Raw genomic sequence first — 27,879 nt, 5'->3', positions numbered from 1 at the left:
CCCCCCCTCCCTCCTCAATGCCCGGCCGGGCGTTGTTCCTCCTCCATCCCACGCCGCCCCTCGTCTCGCTTTTCCCTTTTCCCCAATCTCTTCATCTTATTCTTCTTCTTCCTTCTTCCCTTCTCTCCTCTTCCCTCCTCGTGTTCCTTTCCCCTCTTCCATCTCGTGTTGATCTTACCTATTTGATTGTTGGTACGATCATCTTCAAAAAAATAAAATCCTACTTCACATAGACAGAGTTTAATATAGTATGTCCTTCCCCTCATATACTCTCTCCTCCTCTCCCCTCCCCTCCCTTGACTGCAACAGTCTTGATCTCTCCGTCACAAAGGTTGCTTCTTGCTTACCATTCGTTTGACTTCAGATACCGCAATCATGGGCTACAGCGACGTTGATCAATTGGCTATCAACACCATCCGTCTGTTGGCGGTAAGCATTTCCCTCACCCGGTGACAATTCTCGACGAAAGCAGCGCAATGCATTCCCTCGGATGAGATATCCTTTGTGTCGAGCAACCAGCTAATAGCCGTATAGGTTGATGCCACCTTCAAGGCCAACTCCGGTCACCCCGGTGCCCCCATGGGCATGGCCCCCGTGTCTCACGTTCTCTTCAACAAGTTCATGACCTTCAACCCCCAGAACCCCGACTTCCCCAACCGTGATCGCTTTGTTCTCTCGTAAGCTTGACCTGGCGTGCAGCACGCCGTCCAATCCCCCCCGCACTCGCTCAACTGACACCCTGCCACACAGCAACGGCCACGGCTGCATGCTCCAATATGCTCTCCTTCACTTGTTCGGCTACAAGGTCTCTATGGATGACCTGAAGAACTTCAGAGTAAGCACTCTCCTAGTCTGAAGCGTCTCGCTTTCAGATTCTAACAATGGCGCCCACCTAGCAAATCGACAGCATCACCCCTGGTCACCCCGAGGCCCACGACACCCCCGGTGTCGAGGTTACCACTGGCCCTCTGGGTCAGGGTTTCGCCAACGCTGTTGGTTTGGCCATTGCCCAGAAGCACTCCGCTGGTGTCTTCAACAAGCCCGGCTACGAGCTGTTCAACAACCACACCTTCTGCTTCTTCGGTGATGGCTGCGCTATGGAGGGTATTGCCAGCGAGGCTGCCTCCATGGCCGGTCACTTGAAGCTTGGCAACCTGATTGCCATCTACGATGACAACCACATCTCCATCGGTATGGCCTACTCTTCAGCCTGGCTATAAGGCGACCGTCTTGAATTCGACAGACCACTGACCGTGATTGTTGCAGATGGTGACACCAAGTGCGCCTTCACTGAGGACGTTACCAAGCGTTTCGAGGCCTACGGATGGCACACCGTCTGGGTCAAGGACGGTGACAACGACCTTGATGCCATTGAGGCTGCCATCCGCGAAGCCAAGAGCGTCACCGACAAGCCCTCCGTCATCCGTTTGACCACTACCATTGGTTTCGGCTCCAAGCTCCAGGGTACCGGTGGTGTCCACGGCAACCCCTTGAAGGCTGACGACATCGAGAGTGTCAAGCAGCGTTTCGGCTTCGACCCCAAGCAGAGCTTCGTCGTTCCTCAGGAAGTCTATGACCTCTACCACAAGCACGCCGCTGAGGGCGCCGCCGCGGAGCAGGAGTGGAACAAGCTTTTCGAGAAGTATGCTTCCGAGTACAAGTCCGAGCACGCTGAGCTCACCCGCCGTCTCTCCGGCAAGCTTGCCGAGGGCTGGGAGAAGAGCCTGCCCACCTACAAGCCCTCCGACCCTGCCGTGGCTACCCGTAAGCTTTCCGAGGCTGTCCTTGAGAAGATCCACGACGTTGTCCCCGAGCTCCTGTCTGGCTCTGCCGACTTGACTGGCTCCAACAACACTCGCTGGAAGAACGCTGTCGACTTCCAGCCCCCTGAGTACAACATCGGTGACTGGTCCGGTCGTTACCTCCGCTACGGTGTCCGTGAGCACGCCATGGCTGCTGTCATGAACGGTCTCGCTGCCTACGGCACTGTCATCCCCGCCGGTGGTACCTTCCTCAACTTCGTCTCCTACGCCGCCGGTGCCGTCCGCCTCTCTGCCCTCTCTCGCGTTCGCGCCATCCACGTCGCTACCCACGACTCCATCGGTCTGGGTGAGGACGGCCCCACTCACCAGCCTATCGAGACTCTTGCCCACTTCCGTGCTCTGCCCAACTGCATGGTCTGGCGCCCGGCTGATGGTAACGAGACCAGCGCTGCCTACTACTCTGCCCTGACCTCCAAGCACACCCCCAGCATTCTGGCTCTCACCCGTCAGAACCTACCCCACCTCGAGAACTCCACCATCGAGAACGCTCTCAAGGGTGCTTACGTTGCCGTTGACGCTCCCGACGCTGCCGTCACCCTTATCTCCACTGGTTCCGAGGTCAGCATCTGTATCGAGGCTGCCACCTACCTCAAGGAGAAGCACGGCATTGCTGCCCGTGTCGTCTCCGTTCCCTGCTTCGAGGTTTTCGACGCCCAGGACAAGTCCTACAGACTCCAGGTCCTTCCCGATGGTATCCCCATCCTCTCCGTCGAGGCCCTCACCACCATGGGTTGGGAGCGCTACTCTCACGAGCAGTTCGGTCTCAACCGCTTCGGTGCCTCTGGCCCTTACAAGGAGGTCTACGCCGTAAGTCTTACCCCATTTTCCTGCTCGAATGTTCCGTCACTAATCCATTTCTACAGAAATTCGAGTTCACTCCCGAGGGCATCAGCAAGCGCGCCATCGCCACCATTGACTTCTACAAGGGCCACAAGGTGCGCTCGCCCATCAACCGTGCTTTCCAGCAGATTCTGTAGACGGCTTGTTTTAGCGACGTGATGACTTGTTACCTATATTTTCATGTTTATGGTTCTCATGGACGATGTTGATCCTAGGGCCTAGATGGCCCCTCAGGAGAAGTCCTGTTTAACGAATGTCGTTTTAAGATAAAATGCACGATTTTCTGTTTTGGTTACTTGAGGGTGTTGATGTAGTGTGTTGATGTAGTAGAATTCGTTCTGTCAAGCCCATGTAGATCAAACTCGTATGGGGCAAGCCGGCCGGTTGACCCTTTCCTAATTGGGTCGTGTTCAGAGCTCCGACTCAACGGACATGAGCGGCATTACTTATGACTTATCAGTTTCTACTCGATTGCATATTGCGAAGTACCATGTCTAATAAAGATAATGAAGGGGAAAATCTTTTTGGTTGTATTCATCATCGTCAGATCATTCATCGATTATCATCCGCCCTAGGCGCCTCAAGACCGGAGGCCACAGATCCCAAAACAAGATAGAAGAATGAAACAAAAGTTTAAGTAATCTAGTTGAGAGCCTTGCGGGCGAAGTTGGGCAGGACGAAGCTGGCGCGGTGGATGTCCTGGTTGTAGTAGCGGCAGAGACGCTCCTCCTCCTCGCGGGTCCAGGAGCGGACGGGCTCCTTGACGTTGCGGGTGGCATCCTTGCAGCAGACCATGAAGCCGATCTGGCCGGAGGGGTAGGTGGGGATGGTGGTGTAGGCGTACTCGGCGACGGGGAAGACCTCCTTGCAGGCCTTCTTGAGGTCGGTGATCAGGGACAGGTGGAGCCACTGGTTCTCGGCTGTGGTCGGATAATTTGGTTAGCTTTCAAAGGGGTTTGGAATTGTGGAGTGAATCGAGAGATGGAGTATGGGAATGGAGCGGAAGGGGGGAAGAGACGAAAGGGGTACATGTAACAGGATACGGGAAAGAAAGAAATCCGACAAGAAAATGAGAGAAATAATGAGATGTAATGAGAGAGACAAGAAACAAGAGAGCGGAGACAAAAGGGGTAGGGTAAGAGAGGAGACCGGGCATGTGAAAGTGGGCAGATGAGAGCAAAGTAAAGGCGACGAACAACCTTGTGTGGTGATGACACCGCCCTCGCGCAGCGCATCGCGGAGGAGCTCGAAGTAAGGCTTCTGGAAGAGGCTCTCGGCGGGACCCTCGGGATCGGAGCTGTCGGTGATGATGACGTCGAACTCGTTCTGGCGCTGCTTGAGGAACTCGAAGCCATCGCCAACGTGGACCTTGACGTTGGGGTGCTGGAAGCCGATGCTCATGCCGGGGAGGTACTTCTTGGAGACACGGATGACGGCCTAGAACTGCATGAGCTGGAACGTCCCCTCTCATGGGAAGGTTGTATTGGTTGTCTGTACCTCATCGATGTCACACAGAATGGCCTCCTCAACGGTCTCGTGCTTGACGACCTCACGGAGGACACCACCGTCACCACCGCCAATAACGAGGACCTTCTTGGGGTTGGGGTGGGAGTTCATGGCCAGGTGGGTGATCATCTCCTGGTAGCTATCGTCGAATTAAGGTCAGTCCTGCAAGTAAAACCTGCCTTATAGAAGAGTGGGCTGCAAGGTAACACAGAGACAAAGTATGAAGGCCGGACGTACGAGAACTCATCGCGCTCGGTGCACTGGATGACGTTGTCGAGAACGAGAACAGTGCCGTAGTCGCTGCTCTCGAAGACGAGAACGTCCTGGTACTTGGACTTCTCGTGGTGGAGAATCTGGTTAACCTTCAGGTTCATGGCCTGGCCAGGCCACATGTTGGACTGCTCGGAGAACCAGCCATCTGCAGAGCGCAAGAGGTTAGCGATGATGGGGCAATTCTAGTCATTATACATTGACACGAGGATTTTGATTGAGGTAGTAGGTGCACAGTCAAGTCAGCCCGAGCCTGCCTGGTCCATTGAGAGGTATCCAAGGACTGGTTTGGGAAGAGTCCCAACATAGGCGAGGTGGGGTAACTGAGCAGTGATGGAGGGGTGTTGGTGGTGGTGCGAAAGAACTTGCCCTTGATAGTGGGGTGAGTGATGTCGCTCATGGTGACGGATTGAGAAGTACGCGAAAAATGCGAACGAGAGAAAACAAAAGGACGAAGAGGAGAAGGTGAGTGAGGGAGTGAAGAGAACCGAAAAAGAAGAGAGGAAGAGGAAGAGGAAGAAGAAGAAGAGGGACGGCAGAAAGACAAGAAGAAAGACGAGCGCATGCGGAGTGGGGGGTTTTCCAAATCCAGCGAGGGAAGAAAAAAAATAATGGAGGGGAAGTGCTGTCTGGACTGGTAAGTTAGTGGTAACTTCGAGTATGGTAAGTCAACTAACATAAAACTTGCTGTGGAAGTTTGAGTCCACTAAAACTAAATTTACTAGTACGTAAGATATTGGGCGTAATTGACTGTACCCGTTCGCCGTTTTCCTGGCCTTTGCTTCCCAAATTCTCTCTTCATTGTCCCGTTTTGGTCATTTTCTGGGATCAAGCTACAATACATTACATTGATCATCTCTTGGGGAACAGCTGAGGAGTTGTGAATGAGACCTGGATAAGAAAGCAGACATTCCACTCTGACATTGACCATTGTGTAAGAGATTCCATTCATTACCCATCACGAACAATGGCCGTCTCAGGCCTGTGCGCTGCTGCTGTTGGGAAAAAGGTAGTAGAACATGCCCTTTAGGCACTTGGGCAGCAGCATCCTCATGGCCAAAGCGACAAGATACACTCCAATCGATGCATAGCTCAAGGGGTGTGTAAGACATGAGATTATTCGAAGTGCATTATCGTAGAACAGAGAAGGTCAATCAGCGCAGGGCAATGGCCGGACACTACGATTGGTCAAGGTCACCTGGATCTGAATCCATCCGACCTATCTAAACGCATCCATTACAGATCATGGATACAACCCCCCACGCTTGAACTACTCATAGGCACTCATAGGCAAAGCGGCACACGCAACACAACCGATTGCTTCTAGTTACTGTACATCGCAATCACCAAACGAATTCCTGCATTCTTCCTGGGCTACATTTCTTCCCCGTAGTGGTCCCCTTGGTATCGCACGTTACATTTACTCCTCACCACCCTCGAGAAGGCGGCCAGGCTTGGAGTTGAGGTACTCGTTGCTAAGAAGAAGAAGTTCAGTGTCAGCTTCTAGTCATCCAGTCGCTGAAAAGGCGCGCATCAAGGAGAAGTTCCCCGTGGACGGGTAGAGGGAATGCATACCGCTCAATAGCCCAGTTCATGAGGGCGTAGGCGGCAATGAAGGGAGGAGCGACGTAGAGGACCTGGTGTCTGAATCTGCGGAAGGTGTTGAAGATAGCGGCGTGACCGGCACCGGCGAGAGGGCGCTGACGGTTGGGAGAGAGGGAGTAGGAGGTGATACGCTGGGGAGTAGGGCAGCCTGGAATGATTCACGGTCAGCCACACCATTTTGTCGGCGGGTTGAGGCGACATCAATTGTAATCGTCATCTTGAGCAGCATCCAGCATCGATTGGGGCCTGATCATCTGCGAATGAGGCATGCCATATTCCCAATCCAAGGTATAGTTGCCGCCCCAGGACGTTGTCTGCATCATCACGCTCGGAGAGAGGGTTCAAGAGACATACCGAGGTCACCCCACGTGCCGAGGAAACTAAAGCGACCACACGTTAGCGATTGTTCCTAAGTACCAATGCATCTCTATTCGCCGTCTATTCCATTGGGACAGGCTGGGCTCGAGGAGTTCCATAGACAAGGGCCGCACGATAGCCGTGCTCCGGAAAAGCTAGGGATCGCGGTGAGGGCACCAGCCCCAGAGGGAAGAACTCACATTCCGTTCTTAGGATCGAGATGACCACCCATTGTGAAAGTATGCGACGAGTTTCAGGGGATTAGGAAACGCGGAGTGGAAACGAAGATAGGACGAAGGTAAGGCAGAACAGAAGGGGAAGAAAGTCGAGGTTGGCTTTCGGACCGAAACGGGCGAAGGTCGAAGTCGAACGAGACCGCCCAGCACTAGTCCCGATCAGGACAGCCTGCGAAAAGCCTCCCGCGACATCATCTCCTCACATCCATTATTCAGTGCAAGCGGGAATTGAGTACCTCGTCGAAACTTAATAGCTTCCATCTTGCTGCACCCCTCCCGTTTCTCGCTCCCAACAACACACCACCCACCATGTCGAACCGCTTCTTGTTCACATACGGAGCTCCCTTTGTGGGATTCTGGCTCCTCGGAGAATCCCTCTACGATGTCCGTGGCGGAACCCGCGCCGTCATCTTCGACCGGTTGTCCGGTGTGCAGGAGAAGGTCGTGAACGAAGGCACACACTTCCTCATTCCCTGGTTGCAGAAGGCGATCATCTACGATGTCCGCACCAAGCCCCGCCATATCTCGACCACCACCGGAAGTAAAGACCTGCAGATGGTCAGCTTGACCCTGCGAGTCCTGCACCGTCCTGATGTCCCGAAGCTACCGGTGATCTACCAGGTTCGCAATCACCCCCCACCCCCCAGTATCTTGTTGACGCCTTTCTGACCACTGCGCTGTTTTTCTTTGGATAGTCATACGGTACCGATTACGACGAGCGTGTGCTGCCCTCTATCGGAAACGAAGTCCTCAAAGCCATCGTGGCCCAGTTCGATGCCGCCGAATTGATCACCCAGCGCGAGGCCGTCTCCAACCGCATCCGCACGGACCTGATGAAGCGGGCAGCCCAGTTCAACATCGCCCTGGAGGACGTCTCCATCACCCACATGACCTTCGGCAAGGAGTTCACGCGCGCCGTCGAGCAGAAGCAGATCGCGCAGCAGGATGCCGAACGGGCTCGCTTCATCGTCGAGCGCGCCGAGCAGGAGCGCCAGGCCAACGTTATCCGCGCGGAGGGTGAGGCCGAGAGTGCCGATATCATCAGCAAGGCCGTCGCCAAGGCTGGCAGCGGGCTGATCGAGATCCGTCGTATCGAGGCGAGCAAGGAGATCGCCAACACGCTGGCCAGCAACCCCAACGTGACATACCTGCCGGGTAACGACGGCAAGGAAGGTGGCAAGAACACAAGCCTTCTGCTGGGTCTGAGGAACTAAACACAGAAGTGGAAACCGATATGTAGTTCTGTTTGTCTGCCTAATTGTTTTATTTTTCCCTTTTGACCCGGATGGATCTCTCGGGCGTGCATGATCTCCCTGGCGAAACTGATGTTGTTTGGTGTCTTCCCCTTCCTCTTCCTGTTTGACATACACCACCTTTCTTATCTCTTGTAGCAATAAAATACACATTCTTCTCTCTCCCTCAATCCTCCAGATACGTCATCATCCAAGCATACACTCTTACAGTCCTGCGGACCAAGTCTTCACCAAAAGCACACCGTAACATTCCGCATATATTATCCAAGAAACCGTAAACACTAAAGAAAAACCAATAGCCAAAACAGCAAGATATATAACGCAAACACACACGGAGAAATCAATCCGCCAAGCGGCGATAGATATGCACCTGAAACCTCATATCCTCCAAGCCCGCCGCATCCCCCACACCATACCGCAGCCGCGCCGCATCGCGCCTCCACCAGCGCGAGTCCTGCGAGAACAGCCGATCCCACTTCCCTGCCGCGACGGAGAGCAGCGCATGATCCAGCAGGAATTTCATCGGATACTGTCGCTCCGACGTGCTGCTACTCGTCGACTCGCCCGAGCCACCGGCGCTGTTCTTCCCGAGTTTCAACGTAGAATAGCTACCGGGGCTGTCGACCACGAGCAGCACCGCACCCGGCCGCAGCATGTCCGTGAGCCGCAGCAGAAAGCCCGTGGCTTTGGCCATGGAGGTCGAAAACAGCTCGTTCAGCGTGAACATCAGCGTCACCAGGACGGGGCCGCTGGCAGTGTCCGGCTGTACCAGCCTCCGCAGCTCCTTCTCCGAGGCCGAAAGGACGTCCAGCTTCTGGAAGCCCACCTGGAAGCTGCTGCTCGATGTCCGTGCACTGTCGTTCTGCGCGTCCGGGCCAATGCTGAGCCCCGCGTCTCGATACAAAGGAGCGGGATGCGCGTCCGACCCCGCGACGGCGGGAGACCGGATGGTGGAGACCAGTCGGTCGACGATGGGCGACCAGTCCGCGATGTCGATGGCTGTGACGGAGAGCCGGTGGCGTTGTTGGTGTTGTTGTTGTTGTTGTTGTCGTCCATCGGGTGTCGACGAATCCTCGACCGTGGCAGTAGCCTGAGCCTCCGGTCCATTCGTCTCGTGCAAAGAGAGATCATCCACAGCAGCAGCGAGGGTTCGTGCTCCTTCTTGCTCTCCACTACTACCACCCCCACCACCACCACCACCACCACCAGCCAGCTGCCTCCTCTTCCTCATCCTACCATCCCCAAAAACATCACTCCAATCCCTCCAAGCAGCTGCAAGGGCAACGATCTCAGCCCCCGCGCCGCCACCAATACAAACCACATGACCGCTAACCCCCTCCTCCCCCTCCTCCGCATCATCACCATCAACCGCCGAAGTAGTAGCGCCAGCAAACCGACCCTCACGCTTCAACAGCACCCCCAACAAAGCCCTAAAGATGCCCGCATAGCCCAACGCGCGCGACGAGCTCCAGCGCAGAGCATACGCACGCAGGAGCTCCTCATCGGCGTCCGTAAACGCCGAGTCGAAGTCCCGATTGTACAGATGCGACTTGATGGTCTGGATGAGGCCTTTGATGTCCAGTTGGGGCTGCTGCTGCTGCTGTTGCTCAGCTACTACAGCCTCGGCACCTTCACCGCCCGAATTACCCTCGTCACCCTCACCCTCACCCTCGCCATCGCCATCGCGTTTCTCAGAGCGACTGCTGCTGCTGCTAATGCTGCTAGGCACTCGATGCGTGAGCAAGGCCGCCTTGAAAACGTTCAGGAGCAGTTGCTGGAGGGTCAGCGGGATGGTCGCGGAGAGATCGATCTGATTCGCGGCGGCCGATTCAGCACCATGATTGTGCGGCCGGTGCTGGTGCTTGCCCCGAATAGTAGTTGTACCCCTCGACGATTTTTTGGGTTCATTTCTGCTGCCGCCGCGACTCTGACTCTGGGAGGAGGATTTCGCGGCCTTTTTGGAGGGGCCCATGTCTCGTGATGGTCTCGATCGGTTTTTTTTTATATCTATAAATATATATGTACACTACATATAATATCGATAGCTTTCCTCCGATGCCAAGAGAGCGGCGGCTAGACTACAGAGTTGAGTTTTTTTCTGGTGTTCGGCACGGTGTGGGGCTCCCGGGTTTGCGTACATCACAACTACAAATATGTCTTCGACAAACCTCAAGCGTGAATCTTATAATCGATACCGGCGCATATCTCCTCTAGTAGCTTCACACATCGACGAATACGAGCCTGCAAGTACGAATGATGTCTTACACGGGAATGAAGGCTTAAAAGCTCCACCAAAACTGGTGCCGCAGAATGTACATTCATTGCAGCCGTAAGCGGCTGTCATATAAAGACTTCATGCTAGATTCGTCAGATAGAGCCTCCAGTCCATGAAAACCGACAGCAACCACCAGCTTCGACCAGCCAAGAAAAAATATCAAAGTATCCCCTCCCTAATGTAAGTATGCCCGATAAGAACAAAAAGAACATCAGATGTCCCATGGAGGGATATGACGGTGAACAAGCCCTGCCCTTCCGAAAATCGGGGGCCGGGATGAGATGGAGTGAGAAGGGAGGAGCTGAGAGAAGGTATGATAAAAAACAGTTGGTAGCCTGGGGAAATAGCAAGCCAAGTTGATTAAACTGGCTCACAACTTGCAACAAGCCCGGAACGAGAGACATGAAATCTCGAAAAGAGGAAAAGGATAGAGCTTCATACTCTGACGCTTGCGATCACATGCCAATGGAAAGAAATTCGTCAGTTACCCCAACAACAGTAAAGGGGAACTTGATCAAGAAAATAAATGCGAAAGAGAAGAAAAGAAATGTGAAGAGGTAAGAGATCTTGCAAAGATCCCTGAGAAGCGAATCATGATCAGGTTGAATATGTACATGTGTCAATATTTGTCTCGAAAAAAGGGTGGTTTCATAATTGTGGCTCTTGTCGAACCCCGTGTTCATGCGGCCTGTCTTTGTCTTTGCTCCTCCAGAAGTGCATCAAACGACTGATCCGGTGAGATTTCCTCTTGGACTTTTCAGGCTCATCTTCAGGTGGCTTCTCTTCATGACTGAGTTTGCTTTTCTCTCCCTGGGAGCCAACAACGAGTTTAGAAAGGCTGGCAAGACTAGACCTCTTATAGCTGTTGGCACGGCTGGTGCGGCGACGCACAGCCTCAGAGAATGATGCAGAACGATCAGAGGACAGCCGAGGACGTCCGAAGAATGTGCCAGAGAATCTGTGGGGTGTATTCGTCGTCGTGGATGCACTGCTTGTGAGAGAAGGAACATCCTCAACTGAGGTTTGTGGAAGATCCATGGACGGATTGTATGAAGGATTCGAGAAATTATGGTCACTTGTGGATGGTGTATTTATCGACCGAGGGGCATCCGATGAGCAGCCGGTGAAGTCGGGAGACGGAAAAGAGGAATTCGAGACAAGTGTGCTTCCCTGGAGAGACAGTGGAGGGATATTATATGTCAGCTCCATTGGGGAGGTGGTAGGTCGAGTATCAGCAGCCATGAATCGCGGAGAGACGTCGGGACTTGTAGGAACAGGCATGCGGTGCTGCCATGATTCTTGCTCGGCGACATCGACTGAATCGCTCAGCGAATTAGAAAAGGGGTTGCCCGCATTCTGCAATTGATGGATAGGGTTTGATGCAGTACGAGGTCTGAGGTCCTCTTGAATGGAGGAAGTAGCATCGGCAGTCGACATAATATGAGTTTCAGTTTCCTGAATCCCAAGACCAGTATGAGGTTGGTCACGGACCTCGTCAACCACAGGGTGGGCAGTAAGTGTTTCAGAGCTGCTTTTGCTTTCCTCGGACCAACTCTCAGCATCATCACGCGAAGTTGAGATGATGACCTGCGAGAGCGGGCGCTCAATATTTTCAGCTGGAGACTCGCTCGTAGCAGCCAAGAAAGCATCCTCTTCTTCTTCATAAAGCACATCTGGATTCTCCAATGTCGAAGTATTCACAAATCGGTTGTTTCCCAGAAAACTGCGGTCAAAGGGTGGCATTTCAGGTGCACTCTCCGCACGGCGATGATAACGCATCTCTGGACCAACAAATTCACCTCGCCTACCACCACTATACATGCGCTTGGTAGCTGCCGAGAAACCACTTTCTGCAACACGACCAGAGTGCATGTCAGGCGTATTGAATGGCCCCAGAGCTGCATCCAAGTCGATGACAGGACTGAGAGCATCGTTTTGGGTTGTCTGTTCATAGAAGCTCCTTGGCTTCCACGAATGCTCCAGAGATGGTACATTTGAATCATGAGACGTGGGACGACGAGCGTCTGGTGTAGCAGGATTAGTAGGCGTGCGGATAACAACAATGGTATCATCATCAAAGTCCACGTCTAGTCCCGATCCAAGGTCGGAGTTGGTTCTCGTAATCACAGGGGCGGGGACAGAAGGCTGAATGTTCTCACTCATGTCCTTCTTCGCATGGCGCTTGGCCTTGCCTCTGGTTAAGATGGCACCGGCCCATGAGCGCACCTTCTTCTGCCGCTTTTTCGCCTTCGAGATCCTCTTATGTGTATCGAAAGAATCTGAAGACTCGCGGGCATCACGATCAGAGGTATCCGAAGTGCTTCCCGTGTTGCTGGACGAGGATGAACGTCTTGACGAGCCCGCAAAATGATCTAGAATTCCCGAAGAAAAGCTTTTGCGGTTCCGAGAATGGCCCGCTGCGGATAGCGGTCGCTTCAAAGATGAGGTATCCCCAATGTCTGAATCTATGTGCTGATCGAGCATTAGAGAAGCATCGGCAGTCCTGGGCCTAGGCTTGGGCTTCTCGTTTGAGAAAAGCTTGGGCTCAACTGCTGAGCTCATCTCGACAACGCCACTGTTTCTAGTGGAGAAGTCGGGATCCGATGCGCTCGTGGGTGCAAGAAATTTAGGCGACTGTTCAGGCGAAGCATAACAAGGTGAAGGGATGGTAGTCTCATCGCTTGATTTGACGGGAGTCGGGGGTTCTGTCTCAACAACGATTCGAGGGGACGCAGGTGGCGAATTTCGATACAGTATGGCAGCCGATTGTGATGCAGGTCGCGTGGGCTCGTCTGAAGCATGATGCTCTCGCATCGGATCTGCCGGCATACAGGGAGCGCTTTCGACAGTGGGCTTCAGGTCCAGTGCATTTGAGATTGCTGTCAGGTCCACGCTAGAGATAGCAGCTGACCGTCGGTGGGCATGACGCCGCTTTCCTTGGCTGCCTGCACCGAAGCCGGGACCTGGAGCAGGAAGTTTGGCAGGTGTCGAGCCTGAACTCTCATCGTTGCCTTGGATGGCCTCTACGGGTCCAGGGATGGCTAAACGATCCCCACCCACAAATTCGCTGCATCGTCGCCGATGACCACCTGGTCTATTCATTGGAAGATTGGGCATTGACGGCTGTGCAGAGTGGTTAGACCCTGGATTGAACGAGAAAGCCGGAAGGGGCGGGGGAGTCCTGCGTCTAGTCGCTGGAGCTTCCGACGCCGTATCGCCAGGGTCTCGTGCCGGGAAGACAAAGGGTGGGTTTGGGAGCGGAGTTGACATGGTCAAGTTGCGGCGGCTGTGACCGACAGGTGACCGATCGATGGGTCGAAGATATTCGGAGAATGCTGGAGTGATTGGGTGCTGCGGGGGTAGAGATATCGAAGCCATGATGACCTGCTGATACTATGTAATAACTAAATATTGCAGATATATTCGGCCAGCCCCGTGGTTTGCAAATGAGTACAGTTGATGTAGCCCAAGCACACAGGGACCTCCAGACCGATGCGACTTCCCTAGTACGCTTTGGAAAGCCTGACTTTGGCTGGAGGTCTTTATTTGCACATCGAGACCATCGAATACCCCAGTGAGCCACAGATCCAACAAACTTGATATTAAATGAATGAGGTGGCAGTAAGAGAACCTCGTGATGATGAAACGGTCGAAGGCCGAGGGTTGAAGGTAGCGAAATGAACCGAACGGCGGCTAGACAGGAGCCTTCTCAACTAATCCGAGTTTAATCAAGATCTGGCAGACTCTCTTGAGGAGGAAAATCGGCAGCAAAAAGTCGTAATTAACTCGAGTTGAAGAAGCGTGCAGGCGACGAAGGGGATTGTTGTTATCGTAAGGAGCGGACGGCCACGGGAACGGGCCACGGACGAGGAGGATGAGCGGAAGACTCGGCGGAGGGGGGGGGGGATAAACGAAGGAAGATAGTGAATATAGATGAGGAGCGGAAACGCAACGGGGGTGAAGAAAGCGAAGGAGGGAAGAGAGGAGGAAGCCGGAAAGAGAGTGAGAGAGGGAGGGGGGGGGAGGAGGAGGAGGAAGAGGAAAAGAGGGAGGATCAACCTAGGAAGAGAGGGAAAATGAAGTCGAAGGAAGGAGAGGAAAGGCTGAAGTGCAGCCAAAGGCTTGGTGGTGGAGAGAGAGGAGGAGACGGCGACGTATGGAGGAGGGCGGCAGGGGTTGATTGGCTGCTGGTCACCCGGAGGGGCCGCACCTGTACCTAGTACCGAACTGATACATCGTATTTACCAGGGCCGTCCGATCGCCCGCCCTCCAGTCAGCAACTTAGCGCATGGAGAGGGGATGGAGTCGATGGAGGGAGGGATGGCGAACGAACCACCTGCACCTCCCGGTAAAGAACGGAGCCCGTATCAATGAATGGTATCGGTCTTTACTCCTTGTTACCTAGCCTCAACTACTAGGTAGCCTCAAAGCAAAGACTGACACCGGTCAGTGCCTGTACTGTACCTTCCTAACTTACTAGTGAGTACTGCTAAATTAAGTTGATGGCCTAGTAACACCATTGTCTTGTCGAAAATTCACCAATTCGAGCCAGCGATGATATGGGGAAATTGCACGCCTCTCCCACTGCGGAGTTGGCGGATGGATGCGTTCTCCATCTAGCTTGTAGATGAATTTACCAAGATCCACCACACCACCACCACCACTACTACGTACTAGCCTGCAGGCTCCCTTATTCTCCTCTTCTCTGCTTGGGGCATGTTCACGGTATCCCTCTCAATCGGTCCCTTCTAGATCTTACGAATACGGAGCTGACCGGAAGAACTCTTACTTCAGCACCGTTGCCAGCAAGCCTAGATCGATAAGTCGCTGGAAATCACCCGTATCGGGCCAGATGAACGACGTCACGACCATCGACGGCTATCCGAGTACGATGCGCAATCCTTGGTTGAGACAAAAGCCTGATCCCTCTATGTGTACAGTAAGCCGGCGAACACTAAGAAGGAGGCAAGACAAGTCCCCACAACATCCGACAGGTTGAGAATCAGGGTTCTGGCATGAGCATAATTAATCTAAGTACTCATATTACATAGTATGAACAGTTGGGAGCAGTGGTCAATCAGAGAAGACTATGCTAATGATTGCGAAACGGTTGATATCCGACCCTCCTGCGGAGCGAATGGGTGGTCCGGTCGGAAGTCATGTATGACTATTGTTTCAATGCAATTGATTACTTTTTTTATTGTTGATGGTGGTTGTTGATCAATCCCTAATAATAATAATGTCACTACTGTACGGGAGTACGGGAGTACCGGGCGAAAAGAAAAAACCCCCCTCCAGGCATCAACGGATTTCACTAATCCGTCCGTACCTGAGCCGGACCTCCAATCAGCAGCGGTAGACAGGGGATTGAAATCTCGCTTGTCTCGGTGGAGGAAGGCCGAATGCCACCCACTGAACGCCTGCCGCTAACTAAATCCGGTGTTAGTTTAATTAGCGCTCTGGATCTCCCCTTGATTGAATGAGAAGAGCGAGCGAGAGAGTCCTTGTCCGCAACACCGATTATTATTATTGCCAACAGGTGATCCTTGCCAAAAGGTTGACACGTCTTGACTTCTGACCAGGGGAAGAGGGAGGCGGAGGGATGAAACATCTCACCTGGAAAAGAAGAAAAAAAAAATCCCGGGACATCCCCGGAATTCGTCCAGTTCCTCAACAGACATCCAAGAATAGTTCTTCTGCGCTATCACCGTCGTTCTTCCATTCTTAGGGGCGGGGGGGAGAGATCTGCTTTGATGTTGTCTGAGGTCTCCCGAGCCAGCCCGCGGGCTTCAGGTTCTCACGGCGCCAACCTACCCTTGTCTTGTTACTGACCAAACTGGGCTTGCGCAATCGTTCCTGAGCGCCGCACGGTAGTAGTCTAGTCAGGACTAAAGAGAAACAGGAACCCCTGGTCACTGCCAATAAGCTTCCTCTATCCCTGCGGTCTTATCGTGTTTTCTTACCCAGTCATCACCTACTGCGCGCTAGGTCTCGCCAGGGATGTAAGGCACACGTCATGCTTATTATTGGCTACTGAGCTTGCTATCCCTCTTCCAGGACTGGGCACGGATTATCAAGGTTTCTGAACTGTTAATATGTGGCCCAGGAATAATAATGTCATGCTTTGGCGCCCTATATGCTAGACATATCATTCAAGATTATCACTTGTTCTTAGCCATTTCGGCCGATCATAGTTTGCGTCGAGGGGTTGCCGCCTGAGGGCTAAGAAGCAGTTATGCATACTGTGTACTGTAGTCGACAGAGACCCAGGACACCAAAACAGGATAAAAGGATTACGAGACCGTCAGCTATGCATCATGGTCTTTCAGCTCGATCAAAGTTCTGGTTAAGCGATTGCGATCCATTGCTACAGGCTGACACGATAGACTTTTGTAGGAACCTTGAAGGTTATACTACCTAGGTACCTAGTCTTTTGAGCCGGGGGGCGGTTCTCTCTTTTAAGTGGACGGGGAGATTCCCCATGGCGTGGAGAGATTACCAATGATTCTTGTGGACAACAGCAACTGAATCATGGAGAATCACTTCCGTTGTTCTACTATGGACTTTGTAATCAAGACTTCAATCTGGTCTCTTTCTGCCAGACAGTTGGCAAGGCAATTGCCTCTCTTATCGCACCTTACGACAATATGCAGGAGCCTGACCTGGCCTATTCATTGGTGCAAGAAACACCGCTGATAGTCCCGAATCGTCGTTCTGCAGGCGGCCTTATCCGTAGGAAGACAAGGGAGCGTACTCCGTACTAGTCGGAGTGTAAGAAATACAGTGGTGAATGAGCCACAACTAACACTGTACTCCGTTCTAACTCTGTAGTGGAAGATCACAGACCCTGGGCAAAGGATAAACCGCGTGTCCCATGGAATCGACATGGAATGACCCATCAGAGGAATATTCACCTTGCAAAAGCGTGACTTGACAAGCCACCAAAGGGCAAGGGACAGTTCACTCTACATTGACCATCTACGGAGTACAGCAAGTTGGATTCCATACTGCAAAATCAGAGGCCCAGACCTATTCATACCAAGTCACGAGGTCGCAATGGTAATATATAGGTATGGCCACGGCCCACGAGACAAACGATTTCGACTCAAGTCTTCTCTCGTATTCCGAATTCTGAGACATTACGATCGGGATCAAGAACTCATTTGCCAGGTTCCTCCAGGCGCCTTACCGACAGTTCCGGTTGTGTGTCTGTGTTTGTGTCTGCTAGGCACAAAGAAGGGGGGGTGGAAGACATCCATCATCATAAACACAACTTCAAAAGGCTTCTCTGCTGGAACGCAAGGCACTAAAGAGGAGAATTCATTTCCATTGTCTCGCAAAAAAGAAAAGTTTCGTCAACACTAACTTCCGTAGAATAATTATCCATCTCTCAACCTCTTGCATCCACTCCACCTGTCTCGCTACATTACGGTCCACAGCGGAATGCGGAGGGCAAAAACCTTAGAAAAAGTTTTTGTCTTTTCTCAGGTTCTTTGTGCCGAGGTCCCCGGGTTTTCTTTTTCTTTGACTTTTGACCTTGGGGAAATCGGCGCCGATCGATCCCATGGTTTTGAGGCAAAAAATCATTTTCGTGCCTTTTTAGGGGGTTGTTTCCAGAAGTTGATTTCCATTCTATGGGTTCAGCCACATTGGAAACCCGATCGGTCCACTTTTTTTTTTGTCGCATGTATCACCCGCAGCGGCGAAGAAACTATTCAAACTGTATGGAGTATACTTAGGTATTCCTGTGGGGTTGTGCTCTGGACGTAACTGGAAGACTTTAGGAATGCGAATGGGAGTAAAGCAAAACTAAATGTCATGTCATTTGCGACACAAATGGTTCTCGGAGACTTTTTTTTCCCTCCTAGGTCACGTCAGGATCATCAGAGGCGTTTTACCAAGGGTCTGGTCTTGTCAAACGAGGCTGGGCCTATAGTCAATGAGTATGGCGAGACTCACTGTGTCAGGATGCCTGGTGCCAACGTCACTCATCGACGATGCTCTGTTACAAGGACTTCTTCTGCTTTGCTTCAAAGACGCCCGGAAAGAGCCCCAGATTGCCATTTGTGTAGAATGATGAGCGTTGACGGCTTAAGATGAACCTTCCTTACGTGGCTCTGGACATAAACATGGAGATAATGGTTCATACTGTTAGAGAAGGTCTTGTCTGGAATGGTCAGGGGTAACAAACAATTCGAAAATTACTCCATTCGAGGCAGGGCCCTCCGTGGCATTTCACTTACCGGGATATACCAGTTGATAGATGGCTGCGCATGTGAAATTACCTTCTGACATTGGGTTGCTGGGCTCTTGTGGTTTCAGCCGACAGTGGTGTTACATATGATGGCTAAAGGTAGTTTCAGAAGACTCCAAACCACGCAGGGCGTATGAAAATCATTGAAGTTCAATGGAGACTTCACTGACTCGCTTCTGCTAGATCTCAGACAGGTGCCGGATTAATGTCAGATCTGAGTTGTATCATGTGCACATCATGAATTGCTTGCTCACATATGCATCATTGAAGATAGATTTCAGTGAAGGACCAGAGCTCTGAAGCAGCATTCACTAGACCAACCACTCTCCCAGTAGCCTTGGAATAAGGCATGCTATTGTCCCACAATATCTCCTATACAAAGACAACAAACTCAGCCCAGCATGCTATCCACCTGACTTGAAGTTTCGTGCTGCTAATGAGATAACAAAAAACATACGTGAAGAAACACGCTCAACGCTCAAATGCCAAAATCAAAATTCGTTCGCTTGCTACGCTTCGACAGCGCCAGGAGAGATAGCAAGAATGACTACCAGAGTAGCTACTATTAACGCTGCAGCGACGATGGCGATCAGCCCAACGCTGCCACGACTGGCCGGGAACTTGCCCCGGATGATCCAGTACTGGCTCTCAAAATAGCGGTGAAAGCCAACCAGGAGGATGAGAATGGCAACGCCGATAAATGTGGTTCCTAGCGGCTTCCCGATGCTGCGGAGCCGCTGAGCGGCGGACGATATAGCGACACTGGCGGGATCGATATTAAGGGTTTGGGACGACGGATCCACTCCAGTCACATTCCCCGTGTTATTCAAACGGAACAGCTGGGTTACAGCTATTCCAATGGATGCAAACGCCAGCGAAGTTCTCAGCCAGGCAAGGAATGTACGCTCTACAAACATGTCAGACTGCTAATGTCGCGAATTTTGGAAGCTGAAACGAGACGGGAACTAGACACAAACGCACCCAAAGCAAGATGATCTCGGGCAACACTGCCCTTATTTTCTAGCTCTAAGCTGCCGTACTTCTCGGCCACTCGCCGGTACCAGGAGGCGTGCGGCTCCTCCGCATCCGACTGGGGTGCCTGTTGATCGGTTGGTCTTGCATCTCGCCGTTCCGGTATCCCGGCATGGCTATTCACGGACCCCGTTTCGCGGTTCCTGAGCCCTTCCGTAGATTGATAATTTCGCCGGGATGAATCGCTGTTCGAAACGATGGGCGTGCATTCATTGACTGGGTAGGATTGGCCGTGACTAGGTGTCGTAGCCGGCCCTTGCTCTGCGCTCGGAGAAGACATGCGGTGTGGCTCTCCTCGAGACGAACGAGGGGATGAAGGACTGTGTGTGAGAGAAGAGTCACCAGGCTTTTGGGTGCTTTGTGTGGTCAAATCGGAGGGTTCCATGATGGCGTGCTCACGGAGGCGCAGGGTTCATATAGCCTAGGGCAAGCTGTAATTAAGCAGACGCAGAAGAGTGGATAAGTAGTAGGATCCGAAGTTCCCCAGCTTTCGGAAGTTCTCGACGGCTGTGATGGCGGTTAAAGAACCTCTATATGAGGTTGTAGACACGAGAAATTTGGTCCTTGAGGTGGATCTCTCTAGCCAAATATTCAAGCAACTCGTTCCTTCACCCCCTCACCCAGCATCGCGCGTTGTTTGGCGAAGTTACAACTTTTGTCGCTCTCTTAAGCAGCGCTACTAGTGACTACCGTACCACGCGCCCCAAGCCTGAAGTGGAATAGCTGGCTCTTTGCCTCCAAGGGACCGAATGGCCTTTGTCGATCACATGGTGATCCTCTCCGAAAGCACTAATCTTCCTTTGGGTAAAGCGTCATCGGCCCAGCCTCTGTCAAACGATCAGAAAAGGCGGTATGATTCTGCCACGTGACCAGACTCATCCACATAGCCATCGTTGGCGGGCGGTGGCAGATGACCGTCACCTTCGAAAGTGCACCATTCATTAGTAGTATCGTCGTTCTTCTTGGCCTTTCTTACCTGCCATCTCACTATGGCCTCAGAGGTCTCCGTGCCGAGTCTGGCACCCAAGTCCAAGATTGACTTGTCCAAGAAGCTTTCAGAGCTTCGAGCGAGCAAGAGCAAGTCGAGCACAGCACCCTCCAAAGAGCCCGCACCAGTCACCCCGCCTCTACCTAACCCTCCCGACCTCACCTCCCACCAATATACCCGGCCGGTCCGTCGAATCCTATCACGAAATGATCACGAACTCTTCCTCTCTTCCCCTACATACAGACTGATCCTCGGTTTCATCTTCGGACTCTCCGATTCCGTACGAGGACGGGCGACAACCGAAGCTGGCAAGCCTTCTCCCACCATCACCAAAGTACAGTCCGTGGTCGACCAAATACGCTCACTTCTTGAACGCCACCCTTCCCTCGACCAGAACGGCTCGCGCTTTGGTAACCCAGCATTCCGCGATCTGTTCGACGATGTCGCGAGACAGAGCGAGGCATGGCATCGAGACATATTCGGGTTCGAGGATCCGGCCCTTCTCGAAGAGGCATCTACATACCTTATCAACTCGTTAGGGTCGCGGGATCGACTCGATTACGGCTCTGGTCACGAGCTGAACTTCATGATGTGGCTACTATGTCTCCGCCAGGTGGACCTGTTTTCGAAACCCGACTTCCCTGCGATCGTCTTCCACGTGTACGTGAGTTACATGCGGTTGATGCGCGACATTCAGACCACATACTATCTCGAACCCGCCGGGTCCCACGGTGTCTGGGGTCTGGACGACTACCACTTCCTGCCGTTCCTGTTCGGCGCCTCGCAGCTCGTGGCCCATCCCTACATCACCCCGCTGTCGATCCACAACATGGCGGTGCTCGAGGAAGAAAGCGACAATTTCATCTACCTGGATCAGGTGCGGTGGGTCGACAGCGTGAAGACCGTGAAAGGGCTGCGCTGGCACAGCCCCATGCTGGATGACATCTCGGGGGCCAAAAATTGGAGCAAGATTGAAGGCGGCATGAAGAAGATGTTTGTCAAGGAAGTTCTGGGCAAGTTGCCCATCATGCAACACTTCCTTTTCGGTAGCCTTCTGCCCGCCGCGCCTGGGATGACGGAGGTCACCGATGACATGGAGAGCGACGAGCACGACCACGAGCACGAACACGGTCCTGGCCATGATCACACCAATCACCTGGATTGGTTCGGCGATTGCTGTGGCATCAAGGTCCCCAGCACGGTTGCTGCGGGAGCCGAGATGCGGAAACGAGGGGGAGGATCAGGGCTACGCCCGATTCCGTTCGATTGAAACCCATGTTTCATGCCACAGAGCACGAACCATGGCCCTTGAGGGACAACTAGGAGATAACATTATGATATCAATAGCATGAAACGTTAAAAAGCATAGAACATAGTCTGCCAATAATGAAAATCGCGCCACTGGTGGCATTTAACCATCTCGCTTTTCGACTCATCAGACCGTATATATCAGTAGCTCCAGGCCGCTACATCCACTGAATAGCTAGTAACATTGAACCGTTGGCCATAGTCTCAATTACCGAATTCCTGGATTACTTCTTTGCGCATGATCACCTGACCCGACTCTAAAGCGGCAAGGCAAAATCACCCCCGGCCCAGCTAATCACCTTGATTATCTACCAAGTTCAACTTCAACCATACCATCGGTTAAATTTTTCAAACAACCCACCCCGAATCATGTTTCAAAGTTAAACACACTTTTCCTGGAAAAAGACAGTCCCAATCACCCCTCTGTCTAAGACAAGCCCCCCTCCCCCATGCCGGCCGACGAGTATTCGACGCCCGGCGGAGGCGGTAAGCTCAAGCTGAAGGGCTCCAAGATCGCCGATGGCCGCGTAGAGAAGAAGAAAAAGAAGAAGAAGCAAAAGGAAAACGAGACCAAAAAAGCCTCTCCCGAAGCGGACGCAGAGCAGCAGCAGCAGCAGCAACCAGACGAAAATGAAACCACCACCACCACGCCAAGAGATACGTCTCGTGCCCCCGATGAAGCTGATCATCCCGAGGAATCATCACCGGACGTTGACTCGGCTGGCAAGACCGAGGCGGAGAGAAGGCATGAGGAGATGAGGAAGAGGAGGGTAAGTTTTCGCCGCCCTCTTATCATTATCCCATCGATCAGCCATTATCGTCTTGCACCACCTTCTTTCCTTTTTGATCTATACCCTCCCTCCCTCCCTCCATCCCCCATCCACCCAAGTGTAGCTAGCTATCACAAACCAAAAAACCCCCCTTTGCACCTTAAAGTCGCACGCCATCCCCATACACCGGGGCAACAACAACAACCACCACCAAATAAACCCCATGAACGACAGCCAATTAACTCGACCTCCCACAGCTGCAAGAACGCCTGAAACGGGAAGGGGTCAAAACGCACAAGGAGCGCGTGGAGGAGCTCAACAAGTACCTCAGTCGATTGAGTGAACACCACGATATGTACGTGATCCACGCCCTCTTCCTTCTTTGTCCCTCAAGGCTTTCCGTGTTTGCCTGCCCTCAGTGCCTTGACTTTCTTGCTACTAACCAACACATTCCTAACTTTTGCACTCTACAGGCCCAAGATTGGACCCGGTTGAATCGCTACAGTACTTCAAGGATGGGATTGGGTTGTGTTATGTATTTCGTTGTTGATGTTTTTGTTCGTGTCTGACAACAGCAACACTAGTTGTACTACCTACAAACTTTCTCGTGGGGTTTTTTTTTGGTGCCTCTCTTTTAGATGATTGTGATTTGAATTCCAAGGCACCTCCTACCTACCAAGGCAACTTTTAACCTCGCTCAAAGCATGGTTGATGAGGATGGGGTCGGAGCTTGAGCAGAGCACTACCTACCTAAGCACCAAGGTTGCTGTCATATGACAAGTGCTACGTTGTGCACGCTCACTGGCCGGAGCAGACGAGGTAGTAGGTACCTGACGGAGCTACCGTACTGAGCTGGCACAAGACCAAACTACCACGTCTATGCTCCAACGCCGATCACTTGCGTACCTCATTCAATCTTGCTTGATGGGTGATATAGAGAATGCCTACGGGGTATGTAACGATGCTGCCTTTCACAGCAATGAATAGACTCACTTTTGCTGGGAAATGTCAATTCTATCCAAGCTGATAAACAGAAAAAAATCAAGCTGTCTAGCGACGTATTCAACCACCTTCTGAAGGCCTAATGGCGGGCACAGCTGCCACAACCTGCGATGAACATTGATTCAAAAAAAGAAAGTAATCATTCACAACTCCAGAGGTAGTCTCAACGCCAGGCGTACAATATCAAAGATAAAAGACAAAAATGTGAACAAAACTCCGCCAAAAACCCTTGCTTATAAACCGCCAGGGTGCGAGACTGTCCGTGCAGTAACGGCGGAGCCCCCCCAGCCAATGTGATGATTAGAGAAAAAAACAAGAAACTCCGCCTTGCAAGAAATAGTATGAGTATGGGCTGAAGAGAGACGAAAAAACACCTGCTAATCGATATATGACGATGCAGCGGAACGAAGAGGAATGTTGATTAAATGAGGTAATTGGGGCGTGCCGGGCGAAACCTCATACGCCCTTGATGACGTGGGTGCGCTCGCTGTTCAGTTTATCGGCATTGCGGGCATGCGACTCCTTCTTGCAGTCCTCCAGGCCGGTACAGGAGTGGGCTTCCAGCATGCGGTGCTTGGAGCAGTAGTGGCCATTGCAGAAGCTGCAGTCGCCGACAATGCGTTGAGCGGCTTCCTTGCACTCCTTGAAGTTGCAGCGAGGCTTGCGGGGCGCCATGATGGAATTAAGGGTGGCAAGAACGGGGCGGAGTCAAGAGGAGTCACCGGAGTAGGGACAGCCGATAAGCGCTTGCGTATGCGGCGTGCAAATTGGCGCTGGTTGGGAGAGGTCGCTGGTTGTCAACCGTGGGTGTGATGCGGGTGGTTGGAAGGAACCTGATGCAAGCTGCTGAAGCCTCAAGATGAAGAGAAGTACTGCCTCCTTTAGAAGAAGTAAAGGGTGACGTGGAGATAGTTGGTCGGTGGAGAGAGCTGTTAGGAGAGTCCCGGGGCGTGGTAGATAAGGAGTAGTAGATAAGAAGGGCGGTCTATATATAATCACCGGAGCAGACAGATGTGGCTGGACTGAAAGCAAGACCGTTGTAGGGACGGGAACAGCAAGGGTAGGTGGAGGAATAGGGTGGAAGGAGGTGAGGCAGGTGAGGCAGAGTCAGGTTGAGTGGTGTGAGAAAGAGGAAGAGGACAAAGAGGCAGCGAAAGAGGTTTATAAATGAATTAGTAGGTGGCAGCGGCGAAACTGCAGCGCAAAGTCAATTTATAAATCGGGTAGGGGAACGGGTGTGATTGCGAAATCGGGTTGGGGAGGGAGAGAGGAGTGGTCAGAGGGGGTAAGTTAAATCGGTAGGTAGGTATGAATGACCTGCTGAGTCACTCAATAATATTAACTAGTTAGTTCACTAACTAATAACTAAGTAAGTAACTGAATTAACTCAATAATGGAGGTGCAATGCGCTGATCCAGCCTGAGGGAGAAAGAGGAGAAGGAGGAGGCAGAGATGAGGAGTAGGCGTGGTTAGTTAGGCATAGGCATAGGCGTAAAATGCACTACTTACCAACCTTACCATCTTTACCTTAAAGCATTCAATGTTATTTCCCTTTTAGTTGTTAATAGGATTTCACTAAGTATCGATCGGGACGGGGATTCGTCGTCCTTTCCTTAATTTTAGGCGCATCCGATTAGTCTAGATACTGACTACTGACTACTACTAGGTAGAAACTGACATAACTTGACTATACTGAGTTATTACTACTACTACTAATACTACTACTACTACTACTACTACTACTACTACTACTACTACTACTACTACTACTACTACTACTACTACTACTACTACTACTACTACTATTACTACTACTACTACTACTACACTACTAAATTGACCGACTTCTTGACAGACCAGACAGACTGACTGAAACTGAGATTCAAGACTCTCTCCTCTCTGTCAGGGCTGGCTCCGACTGGAAGGGACGACGAGGCCGGGTGGAGGCAAATCAAGTAAGTGGAGCCAGAAGCTTCTGGGTTTCTTTAGGATTCCGGGCCTTCTGCCCTTCTTTCTTTCTCTCCGTCTCTCCGTCTCTCCCTCTCCCGGGCCATGTCAGATTACTACTGCATCGGGGCGAGGCAAATGTTCCCAACCGTCTTGCCTCTGCCGGATGCGCACGAGGCTTTCTTCGGTACCGTTTTTCTCACTCACCTTTTTTTTCCCCTTATTTCGTTTTATTTCGTTTTATTTTAATTTTCTCTTTCTTCAGACCGACCGGCCGGGTGACAAACGAAACAGTGACGAAGAATGGGGAGAAGAAAAGTCTAACTTAAGGTCGATAGACGATAAAATCGGGTGTCATACACGACATCTGGGCTGGCATACCTTTTTACACCTCATCCGCTCATACGTGTCCACCCTACGGTGTAGACAAGGCATGATTATACCTGTACCCCAATTTCTCACAACACCACTCAAGTTAAATTACTGCCCGTCCATAGGTTCCCTAATTTGCCGACCACAATCCTGAGGACTATATGTAGTTTGCTCTCAAGCATGGCATGGCATGGCATGGCATAGCATAGCATATAGCATGTCGCCATCCATGGCGCAATCGGCTGCACATAGTCACGATAAAGTTAGTATGCCGAGTTCATGGTAAGTTAAGTCAATTGAATCGGTTAGCTCCTACTCTGTAGCTCCAGCCGTGTCCTAGGTATCTACAGTACGTACAGTACACACTCCTCCCCATTGAGAAGGGAACTGGTCTCAACGGCTGCATATAATCCTGGTCGCAACAGCCAGGTACCTTCGCTTCGTCCTCTTGTAAGTTGTCACATCCCAACCTGTTCTGAGCCCATAAGTATGACCAGGGGCCGAGGCGAGGGAGAGGGGGCCACTGTCCCCCCGGGCTTGTGGCCGAAGTCTGTGCACGCCAGAGGTGTAGCTGCTTCCGAAGTAGCACCACAGCGCCAACAACTCCTTTTCTACTCCCAACCCTTGAACATTTAGATCTTGCGCTGATCTGCACACCTCGCTTATGGTCAGTTACTTGTACCATGGCCGATCAGCCAAGCCAGTCACGTGAAAGAGACGACATGCCGTACAGACTGCCAACTTGCTCGATATTCTTGGGTTCATGACCTCAGAACCAGGCACATCCGCAGTGTGCTTATGTGTGAGGTAACCCACATCAGGATCTTTATGTTGGCTCTGATGACGAGAGAGAATGGAACAACATATTGTTGAAATTCCTGGGATTGGCGGGCAATGCGCAAGGCAAAGGCAAAGGCAAAGGCAGTGTTGCTACCATGCATGCACCCATCCTGTTGCAGCTTATCTGGTAGTGCTACCTCACTTGCTGCCTGGCACCCATGAGACACAACGTCCATGCAGCGACATCCTGGATCCATGTACCCCAAAGTTAAGGGTGCACAGCAATGATGAAGTACATGTACCAACCCTTTTCTTTATTTATCGACCCCTTCCTCTCCTCCTCTGTTGTCCCTTCTTAATAGGTGTTACGCTTCCATAGTGAGCCTGACCCGGACTAACCGATACCCTGAGAACTCTGGTGCATCGAATCATTCTCACCACCATTAATTGCTTACTGTCAGACAATCGTCTTCCTATAGGGGGCGTTTGCATGATAGCGAGTACCTAATATCTTCACCCCCCCTGCCCTGTTTCTTCTCTTCACTTTTAGTCCAGGGCGGAGAAAGGATGATTAAGCTATGTTGGGACGATCAAGACCACCACCACCTGCAGTGCACTGCACTGTTACCCCATACTTTCCCTCCCCAACCATCCAATTCTTAGCTTTCCCCTCCCACATCCACACCCACACCCACACCCGCACCTCTTGGGCAGGAATCTCCTCTTAAAGTAGACGGTAGAACACTCCGCCAGCACAACCACCAACCTACTCTCCCGCCAACAGCAAATGTGTGTGCGTTGGTGAGTCCAAGTTCAAGTTCCCTTCCCTTGGATACACATCAATGCACGGTCTATCAGAACCACCTCCATTATACTCTGCTCAACAATTGGTCTTACAATTCGCAAATCGCCCTCCTTCCTCCTCTCGGGCTAAATTGACAGTGACATGCACAAAGCTATAGGTAGAACTGAATTCCCCCCCCCCCAAATCAAGAAGCAAACATACTACCCTCGACATGAAGAAGTGGTAGTTGGGACTAGATCCTGGCCCCAGTCCCCGTCGTCTAGTTATCCGTGCTGTGAATCAGAGGCGACATTAACCTACCGTTGACCGGCAAGGCAAAACCAAAACCCTCTCACCAAAAAAGTCAGCCACCCTGCAACACCCAGGAGATTGTGTCCACAGCCTGGAGACCTGAGTACAGTACTAGAAGTAGCCTGATGGACGGGCGGGACCGCCCTCCCCCCTTCCCCCTCCCCC

At 52.0% G+C, this 27,879-nt stretch overlaps 11 protein-coding genes across 11 annotated transcripts; 5 read left to right on the top strand and 6 right to left on the bottom strand.

Moving 5' to 3' along the window:
* Positions 1-9: 9 nt before the first annotated feature.
* Positions 10-2,959, top strand: tktA (transketolase tktA). The gene is made up of 7 exons (XM_040939896.1): positions 10-248; positions 365-429; positions 535-677; positions 751-835; positions 897-1,191; positions 1,267-2,630; positions 2,687-2,959. The coding sequence occupies exons 2-7, from the start codon at positions 376-378 to the stop codon at positions 2,798-2,800; spliced, it is 2,055 nt and encodes a 684-aa protein (XP_040797551.1). The 5' UTR covers positions 10-248; positions 365-375; the 3' UTR covers positions 2,801-2,959.
* A 216-nt stretch (positions 2,960-3,175) lies between these two features.
* BO72DRAFT_451734 (spermidine synthase) lies at positions 3,176-5,096 on the bottom strand. Its single transcript, XM_040945560.1, has 5 exons — positions 4,809-5,096; positions 4,407-4,587; positions 4,161-4,308; positions 3,863-4,100; positions 3,176-3,583 (listed from the first exon to the last, which is right to left on the bottom strand). The coding sequence occupies exons 1-5, from the start codon at positions 4,837-4,839 to the stop codon at positions 3,306-3,308; spliced, it is 876 nt and encodes a 291-aa protein (XP_040797550.1). The 5' UTR covers positions 4,840-5,096; the 3' UTR covers positions 3,176-3,305.
* Positions 5,097-5,728: 632 nt separating this feature from the next.
* BO72DRAFT_451733 (ubiquinol--cytochrome-c reductase subunit 8) lies at positions 5,729-6,659 on the bottom strand. The gene is made up of 4 exons (XM_040945559.1): positions 6,602-6,659; positions 6,399-6,424; positions 6,015-6,192; positions 5,729-5,914 (listed from the first exon to the last, which is right to left on the bottom strand). The coding sequence occupies exons 1-4, from the start codon at positions 6,631-6,633 to the stop codon at positions 5,860-5,862; spliced, it is 291 nt and encodes a 96-aa protein (XP_040797549.1). The 5' UTR covers positions 6,634-6,659; the 3' UTR covers positions 5,729-5,859.
* Positions 6,660-6,835: 176 nt separating this feature from the next.
* Positions 6,836-8,056, top strand: phb1 (prohibitin subunit PHB1). The gene is made up of 2 exons (XM_040947619.1): positions 6,836-7,258; positions 7,333-8,056. Exons 1-2 carry the CDS (start codon positions 6,947-6,949, stop codon positions 7,849-7,851), a joined length of 831 nt encoding a protein of 276 aa, XP_040797548.1. The 5' UTR covers positions 6,836-6,946; the 3' UTR covers positions 7,852-8,056.
* Positions 8,057-8,230: 174 nt separating this feature from the next.
* BO72DRAFT_437430 (25S rRNA (uracil2843-N3)-methyltransferase) lies at positions 8,231-9,895 on the bottom strand (the record flags this gene model as incomplete). The annotated part of the gene is made up of 3 exons (XM_040943350.1): positions 9,538-9,895; positions 9,097-9,501; positions 8,231-9,045 (listed from the first exon to the last, which is right to left on the bottom strand). Exons 1-3 carry the CDS (start codon positions 9,860-9,862, stop codon positions 8,231-8,233), a joined length of 1,545 nt encoding a protein of 514 aa, XP_040797547.1. The 5' UTR covers positions 9,863-9,895.
* Positions 9,896-10,813: 918 nt separating this feature from the next.
* BO72DRAFT_471631 (putative cell wall proline rich protein) lies at positions 10,814-13,543 on the bottom strand (the record flags this gene model as incomplete). Its single annotated transcript, XM_040947097.1, has 5 exons — positions 10,814-12,685; positions 12,716-12,957; positions 12,997-13,018; positions 13,058-13,188; positions 13,222-13,543. 5 exons carry the CDS (start codon positions 13,541-13,543, stop codon positions 10,814-10,816), a joined length of 2,589 nt encoding a protein of 862 aa, XP_040797546.1.
* A 1,231-nt stretch (positions 13,544-14,774) lies between these two features.
* Positions 14,775-15,316, top strand: BO72DRAFT_451728 (uncharacterized protein). The gene is made up of 2 exons (XM_040945558.1): positions 14,775-14,890; positions 14,960-15,316. The coding sequence occupies exons 1-2, from the start codon at positions 14,793-14,795 to the stop codon at positions 15,162-15,164; spliced, it is 303 nt and encodes a 100-aa protein (XP_040797545.1). The 5' UTR covers positions 14,775-14,792; the 3' UTR covers positions 15,165-15,316.
* Positions 15,317-18,591: 3,275 nt separating this feature from the next.
* Positions 18,592-20,087, bottom strand: BO72DRAFT_451726 (uncharacterized protein). Its single transcript, XM_040945557.1, has 2 exons — positions 19,401-20,087; positions 18,592-19,326 (listed from the first exon to the last, which is right to left on the bottom strand). The coding sequence occupies exons 1-2, from the start codon at positions 19,834-19,836 to the stop codon at positions 18,929-18,931; spliced, it is 834 nt and encodes a 277-aa protein (XP_040797544.1). The 5' UTR covers positions 19,837-20,087; the 3' UTR covers positions 18,592-18,928.
* Positions 20,088-20,380: 293 nt separating this feature from the next.
* BO72DRAFT_451725 (serine/threonine-protein phosphatase 2A activator) lies at positions 20,381-21,857 on the top strand. Its single transcript, XM_040945556.1, has one exon. The coding sequence runs from the start codon at positions 20,441-20,443 to the stop codon at positions 21,707-21,709; it is 1,269 nt and encodes a 422-aa protein (XP_040797543.1). The 5' UTR covers positions 20,381-20,440; the 3' UTR covers positions 21,710-21,857.
* A 169-nt stretch (positions 21,858-22,026) lies between these two features.
* On the top strand, positions 22,027-23,012 carry BO72DRAFT_480228 (DUF1754 domain-containing protein; the record flags this gene model as incomplete). Its single annotated transcript, XM_040947618.1, has 3 exons — positions 22,027-22,517; positions 22,775-22,872; positions 22,991-23,012. Exons 1-3 carry the CDS (start codon positions 22,197-22,199, stop codon positions 23,010-23,012), a joined length of 441 nt encoding a protein of 146 aa, XP_040797542.1. The 5' UTR covers positions 22,027-22,196.
* Positions 23,013-23,975: 963 nt separating this feature from the next.
* Positions 23,976-24,194, bottom strand: BO72DRAFT_471627 (AN1-type zinc finger protein; the record flags this gene model as incomplete). The annotated part of the gene is made up of 1 exon (XM_040947096.1): positions 23,976-24,194. One exon carries the CDS (start codon positions 24,192-24,194, stop codon positions 23,976-23,978), a length of 219 nt encoding a protein of 72 aa, XP_040797541.1.
* Between the last annotated feature and the right edge of the window lie 3,685 nt (positions 24,195-27,879).

The sequence above is a fragment of the Aspergillus fijiensis genome (genome assembly GCF_003184825.1).
Source record: "Aspergillus fijiensis CBS 313.89 unplaced genomic scaffold BO72scaffold_59, whole genome shotgun sequence".
In the NCBI taxonomy this organism is placed as follows: domain Eukaryota; kingdom Fungi; phylum Ascomycota; class Eurotiomycetes; order Eurotiales; family Aspergillaceae; genus Aspergillus; species Aspergillus fijiensis.
The sequence above is the reverse complement of the archived record's forward strand: the minus strand, read 5'-3'. Positions and strand labels throughout refer to the sequence as shown.

Excerpts from the sequence above, each read along its gene's own strand:
- tktA (XM_040939896.1), top strand. The coding sequence starts at position 376 with ATGGGCTACAGCGACGTTGATCAATTGGCTATCAACACCATCCGTCTG. Across the intron at positions 836-896 it reads ATGACCTGAAGAACTTCAGA|CAAATCGACAGCATCACCCC; the intron begins GTAAGCACTCTC and ends GCGCCCACCTAG. Across the intron at positions 2,631-2,686 it reads CTTACAAGGAGGTCTACGCC|AAATTCGAGTTCACTCCCGA; the intron begins GTAAGTCTTACC and ends CCATTTCTACAG.
- BO72DRAFT_451734 (XM_040945560.1), bottom strand. The coding sequence starts at position 4,839 with ATGAGCGACATCACTCACCCCACTATCAAGG. Across the intron at positions 4,309-4,406 it reads ACCGAGCGCGATGAGTTCTC|CTACCAGGAGATGATCACCC; the intron begins GTACGTCCGGCC and ends ATTCGACGATAG. Across the intron at positions 4,101-4,160 it reads TTCTGTGTGACATCGATGAG|GCCGTCATCCGTGTCTCCAA; the intron begins GTACAGACAACC and ends ATGCAGTTCTAG.
- BO72DRAFT_451733 (XM_040945559.1), bottom strand. The coding sequence starts at position 6,633 with ATGGGTGGTCATCTCGATCCTAAGAACGGAAT. Across the intron at positions 6,425-6,601 it reads CTCGATCCTAAGAACGGAAT|TTTCCTCGGCACGTGGGGTG; the intron begins GTGAGTTCTTCC and ends TGGTCGCTTTAG. Across the intron at positions 6,193-6,398 it reads CGGCACGTGGGGTGACCTCG|GCTGCCCTACTCCCCAGCGT; the intron begins GTATGTCTCTTG and ends GAATCATTCCAG.
- phb1 (XM_040947619.1), top strand. The coding sequence starts at position 6,947 with ATGTCGAACCGCTTCTTGTTCACATACGGAGCTCCCTTTGTGGGATTC. Across the intron at positions 7,259-7,332 it reads AGCTACCGGTGATCTACCAG|TCATACGGTACCGATTACGA; the intron begins GTTCGCAATCAC and ends TTCTTTGGATAG.
- BO72DRAFT_451728 (XM_040945558.1), top strand. The coding sequence starts at position 14,793 with ATGAATTTACCAAGATCCACCACACCACCACCACCACTACTACGTACT. Across the intron at positions 14,891-14,959 it reads CTGCTTGGGGCATGTTCACG|CACCGTTGCCAGCAAGCCTA; the intron begins GTATCCCTCTCA and ends CTCTTACTTCAG.
- BO72DRAFT_451726 (XM_040945557.1), bottom strand. The coding sequence starts at position 19,836 with ATGGAACCCTCCGATTTGACCACACAAAGCACCCAAAAGCCTGGTGAC. Across the intron at positions 19,327-19,400 it reads CCGAGATCATCTTGCTTTGG|AGCGTACATTCCTTGCCTGG; the intron begins GTGCGTTTGTGT and ends ACATGTTTGTAG.
- BO72DRAFT_451725 (XM_040945556.1), top strand. The coding sequence starts at position 20,441 with ATGGCCTCAGAGGTCTCCGTGCCGAGTCTGGCACCCAAGTCCAAGATT.